Genomic DNA, 6223 nt, shown 5'->3' with positions numbered 1-6223 from the left:
CTCCACAATAAAAATGATTAATCAACCTCTCATAATTACAAAAAAATGAACAAAATGAAAAATTATGATTGGTTGAATGCGGTTTGCACGGTTTGTACAAATTGAGTGGTTTGCATTTGATCGCTCCCATATATATATATATATATATATATATATATATATATATATATATATAAAGACTCACTTTTAAAGAGATGGTTTTCTAAGCTTCCTTTTTGCATGTATTCATAAACAAGAAGAAACTCCTTATTTTCCCAGCAATATCCCAACAACTTTACAAGATTTGGATGGCTGAATTTCCCCAAGAACTTCACTTCAGCCTGTCAACAATTTCATCAATACTAATTAAACATCTTGATTATTTATATAATAAAAAATATATAAACCAAAGTTATAAAAAACAATACTCTGAACATATTATCACGTAGATGAGATGCACCGGATCAATTCCCATGTCAACCACGATTTATGGATGAGTTTTAGATTAAAAATGATCAAGGGTTCAGATCTCTTCTTACATTTCTCATTTTAACTATTTTTCTCACACGATTTTTCATCAGTTGTTGAACTATAACGTTTGAAAAAGTCCGAATGTCCAACGTGGAATCAACAATTGACATTTAAAGAAATCAAATATATTTAATTCATATTGTTTGAAGGTGTCAAAATGAATACTTGTTCTCCACCCTAAACGAAGACCTTAAAGTCAACAATTGACCTTACACCAATTAAAATATTATTAATACGTTGAAAATCATAAAAAAGTTATGACGTCTTATATTTCCCCATATTCAATTTTAGTGTTTTTTTAATTATTTTAATATATAAATGCATTTTCTTTCATTATTGTAATTATATTTTCTAAATATTTAAAAAATAGTTGTTGATGTTTTATTTACATCTTAAAATAAGCAATGTTTATTTAATATATCGTAAATAAATACAAAAATATTTTAGAAAAAGTCAACCATAATATACTCTTAATCGGTAAGAAACACGAGAAGTCTAGAAAACTATTTAAGTAACGTAACCACGTATTAAAATATATAGAAAATAAATTCAAAATATGTCACTTTTGAAGATTTTAAATATAACATATTCATCCAAGTTGCCTAATTAAATAAGGAAAATTAGCTCGACTTTTTGCTACACATGAATTGACTTTAATGACCTTTGTACGGACACTATCACTTACCAATTACCAACTATTTTTCTTTTAAGTTTTGGTAAATTTTTTATTTATTTACACATGAATTGACTTTAATGACCTTTGTACGGACACTATCACTTACCAATTACCAACTATTTTTCTTTTAAGTTTTGGTAAATTTTTTATTTATTTACACATGAATTGACTTTAATGACCTTTTTAAGAATCTATCGAAGTAAAAGTTTATTCAATATCTCTATTTTTTTTATTTTAAAAAACTCTGTTATAAGATATGACAATTTGATAGTATTTACTATTTAGTAGGGATGTTCAAAAACCCGACTAACCCGACCAATTTAACACAATTTAATGCGAAATAACCCAACCTAAAGCAACACGATGTCTAATCGAGTTGTAAAATTGTCAAACCGTAGGTATTGAGTGGATATTGAGTTACTATTATTTGAACCCAACCCAACCCGATGAACCGGATATCCTTTTATTTCTTGGATTTAATATAATTGTTGAATTTCTATTAGTATATACATTAGACAATTACACTATCATGTATGTTTTTCATATACACATATTTTCAATCTATTCATATCTCTATATAACTYATTCAGTAACTGTGAACATATATATGTAAATTGAGAAAATTAACTGAATGTGATATACGTAAKAAATATGAATAAGTTGTATCAAATGGTTGATGATGAAAAAGAAATTATGAGTAGAGAAATAATATATTCAAGGTTAGAAAAATATTTTAATATATTAAAGTATCAACCCAACCAACCCGACTAACTCGTACGGGTTGGGTTTGATTGGGTTGGATTAAGATTTTTCAAAATCGCAAGCATTAAGTTGGGTTGTACAAATGTCCTCAACCCGATCAACTCAACCCATGATCTACCGTGATGCACAAAGTAGAAGTAGAAAGAAAAGTGATGCAAGCGTCATGCCACCTTGTGACATGCAATTGTTACGTTTACGTACGTAGCCAATAATTCAATTTAAAGAAAATTAACCAAATGGACAGAAATAAACAAGTGATAGAAGACAAACCTGCCATTCTTTAAGGCCTTGAAAGCTGTCGGAATCTGATTTCTTTACGGCGACGGGAATCCCAACACCGGCCTTCGACGGCGCGTAAGTCACACCATCCACCCACCCTTTATAAACCTGCCCAAAACCACCTTCTCCCAAGATGGTGGCCGGCCGGAAATTCTTGGTGGCGCTCTGTAGCTCGGCGAAAGTGTACATCTTTAACTTTGGTATTACTATTTGGCCCCTAGACACCACTGCCTTTTCAGAAGTGGCGGTGCCACCATGATGATCAGAACCACCTTCTGCCGCCGTGATGGGTTGTTTTTCCGTATTCATAGGTTTCTTTTTGAGGTTTCTGGGGACTGTTGAAATTATATATACATATAATTGCAGAAAAAAGCAATACAATGAAGAATTAAAAAGAATGTGATCATAAAGATGGGTCTCACCTGGGATTGAGAATTTACCGGTGCTTGTAAAATTATTAACAGGCTTCGGACAGCAGTTTCCCATCCGATCTCTCCCTCTCCCTCCCTCTCTCTCTCTCTCTATATATATATATATATCTTTTTCTCTCTCTCTCTCTCTCTCTCTCTATATATATATATATGTATATATATCTACACAATATATGTATTGGCGTGTTAATGAAGATGTGTGTTTGTGGGTAAGAGTAGAGAAATGATGTATGAAAAGGAGAGATGTATTGTATGTATACACTATTTTCTTGACCACAATTCACAAATTAGCTTGACCTACTAAAAACATTTAATAATCAAATATCTCTCTTTTTCTGTAAATTCCATCGTACTTTCGATTAGGAACTCATTTCCATTGAGAACTGAGAGCTCTAAAAACGTGTCACGTAACATTCATCATGAATATAAATATATGCCATACTTTCGATAGTTTTCTAACTCAATAAAATGAGGTACTAACGGGTTAACGTTATATATATAGAGAGAGATCTAAGAGAAAGAGTAAAATTCAGTTAATTAGTTCCTACTGCATAACTATTGAAAGCGCTACATCAGGTTCCAATATTTACAAATGATTCAAATCTATTTACATATAGCAACCCGATAGGATAGATTAACAAAAAAATTCGTCATAACAAAACTTTGTTCCATAATTCCATTACATCTTCTCTTTGTCTTTATCCTTTGATGATTGATGACCTGCAAGACAAATTATTACAACAACTGAGGGTTAAACGAAAGAGTATAGTGAGTGAATTCTCCTCCTATAAATAAAATCTGTTGCAATACTCCAATACAATTTGGGTTTGGGTCCGTGTAAAATCAACGGGTAACCGGTAACGGTTATTTTATTCTTAACGGGTTCCCCAACATGGATCGAGGAAACCGCGGGGACTCGATGAAGATCCCCGACGGGGATCGGGACGGTTATAGGGATGGTTATGGTTTAATGTTTCCGGGACGGTGACCCTAAAAACCGGCCCGTTGCAATTCCTACCGGTGAAGAACCCTTAAAAATAAAGAATTGAAGAACCAATCAAAACCGTTAGATTGAGATGATCCAACATATATGATTAAAAAGTTGGTTATAACTATCTTTTAAAAAAAATAAACATATTTTTCCCAAATTTTTAAATAGAAAATAGGTGAAATACAACAAAAATTTAAGCGAAACAAATTACACCAAATAAACGATCATTTTATTATCTTTAATTTGACATTCATTTTGATATTTTTTCATCCATTTTTTCATGGTTCTCCGGTTCTTTTTTTCAAGGTTCTCCTTTGTTCTTTACCCGTGTGTGTATATATAGAATCTTCTTTTGAGAACTCATGAAATTATGATAACCTTGAAAACTTGTGTGTCATGTGTTATTTCATATGATTTTTTTTCATCTAAAACTACAGTTTAAAAAATTGATTAACATATATTTGTTTCATATGTACTTTGTTCGCAATAATTCACAACATTTCATTTACCTTCTCATGATACTTAGCTTTATAATTTGAACATGTCTTAATTAATCACATAACTTTTATATATATATATATATATATATATGTGTGTGTGTGTGTGTGTGTGTGTGTGTAGGGACCCTCCTTTAAGAACTCATGAAATTGTAATAATCTTAAGATACTGTGCATCATGTGTTATTTCATATGCTTTTTTTCATCTAAGACTAGGATTAGAAAATTAATTAACATATATTTGTTTCACATGTACTTGATTCACAATGTAAACACTTTTGACATGTTTAGAAAACAAAAATTACACGTAAAAAAGTTTTACATTGTGAATTGAATACATATGATACAAACTCATATGTGAAACAAATATATGCCGAAAAGTGAAAAACGGTTACAAAAAACATTAACATGAATGAAGTAAGACGAAAACTCAAGTGATTTATATTGATTTACATAGAGTGATACTTTGAATAGTTTTATATGAATTGGTAGAACAGATTGACGATACTATGTAAAACTTATATGCTAGATAATATTAATTTAAAATTAATTATTAATTAATTATATATAAGAATACTTGAAAATAGTTTTATATAAATTAGTATTTATTGAATTTAATGTTATTTATGATGATAATGTGATGTATGTATGCTTTGAACAAGTAATGCACACGTCGTACCAACGGTCAAAGGTATTGCAAATTTGATGTCTTTAATGTTGTTATCAATATGCATCAGAATGTTCTTAATAGATGGCCCCAATCAACATGTGAAACCAACTCATTTGTGACCCCTAAGTCCTTGCATGTTCTTTGTTGATAAATGGCAAATGCTCTAAAACATGTTGAAACCAGTTAAATGAATTGGGTTTCAGTGAGAATGAAAGTTATTGTAAGAAGAGATCTCCACATTTGGATCAATCCTAATTGAGTGTCAACATTAATCAATTCTCTTTTATAGCGCAATTTATGGGTGAACATGAAATTGAAAGTGTTCAATGGTTCAGATCTTTTCTTACGATTAAATAACCCAAACAAGTCGGTATATCCCACTTTCATGGGTTTGGGAGGGTGAAATGTAAACAGACCTAACATCTATCCTTAAAAAGTAGAGTGGTTGTTTCCATAAAAACAGCAGGTTATTTAGTTATATAAATAAGACACATCAAATAAAATTGTTAAAATGATAAAAGAAATAGAAAGTTCGGTTCACATGTTCATCTACATATAACGATAGAACCATCGTTATAACTCCACACACGTGAAAGTACAAGGTCGTAAGGAAGCATACACTTTATCTACATTTTCAATTCTCTATCAAACCGAAACAAAAACAGAAAACCCCATTTGGAAATGAAATGAACATCGGTGTTCTTACGAATTATATACCACGGGCAACAAAGACGATATATCCACGATCCATCGTAGCAAAGCATGAACCCTGCACGAGGATGGAAGTGAATTAGCAGCTCATAACGCCATACGATACAAAATGAAATTTAATTTAGCTTCCATTTAGTGTAGCGATAGATTTTTTTCTTAATTACCGTAACAAACGTTCAATTCTTCCAAATTCGTGCTCGTTCTACTTGATAAATGGGTTGTTAGTCTACGTGACATCTGTTAATTTTGATGTGATATTTTTCTACGTAGACAAGAATTACAGTATGATTTTCATACTTACAAGAACTATCAATTACCGGTCAAAATTGGTCCGGGATAGAAAGAATTGAACATTTGTTACACCAATTAAGGAAAAAATCATCGTTATACTCAATAGGAATCACGGCAAAATATGTTGATTTTAGCCAAATAGATGAGGTGATTATTAAACTTCCATGGTTTAAAATATTATTCATCATAATCTTGAAGGGTTACTTAAGTGGCAACAAGGCTTTGGGAGTCCTACTACCAAGGGGTCATCGATTCGAGTCCTTCTCAGTCCACTGGGGATTTTATATGTATATATATATATATATATATATGTGTGTGTGTGTGTATATATAGTATGTATATATATATATATGTGTGTGTGTGTATATATATATATATATATAGGGAAGGGTTCAAACGAGAACC

General features: G+C 31.1%; 2 protein-coding genes across 2 annotated transcripts in view; both read right to left on the bottom strand.

The window, feature by feature from the left end:
• Positions 1-2565, bottom strand: part of LOC112524400 (probable serine/threonine-protein kinase PIX13) — a 5811-nt gene extending 3246 nt beyond the window's left edge. Inside the window, exons 1-2 of the mRNA XM_025134190.1 lie at positions 2219-2565; positions 185-320 (exon numbers count right to left, since the gene is read on the bottom strand). Of these exons, the coding sequence (XP_024989958.1) occupies positions 185-320; positions 2219-2536 (454 nt within the window). The 5' untranslated portion in view covers positions 2537-2565. The remainder of the gene's footprint in view (positions 1-184; positions 321-2218) is intronic.
• A 2771-nt stretch (positions 2566-5336) lies between these two features.
• The window catches only part of LOC112524141 (probable serine/threonine-protein kinase PBL21), an 8569-nt gene continuing 7682 nt past the window's right edge, over positions 5337-6223 (bottom strand). Inside the window, exon 7 of the mRNA XM_025133817.1 lies at positions 5337-5585. The gene's annotated coding sequence lies outside the window, so the exon portion shown is untranslated. The remainder of the gene's footprint in view (positions 5586-6223) is intronic.

The sequence above is a fragment of the Cynara cardunculus genome, assembly GCF_001531365.2.
Source record: "Cynara cardunculus var. scolymus isolate 2C chromosome LG 13, CcrdV1, whole genome shotgun sequence".
In the NCBI taxonomy this organism is placed as follows: domain Eukaryota; kingdom Viridiplantae; phylum Streptophyta; class Magnoliopsida; order Asterales; family Asteraceae; genus Cynara; species Cynara cardunculus.
Note: the sequence above shows the minus strand (reverse complement) of the source record. Positions and strands in the feature narration are given on the sequence as shown.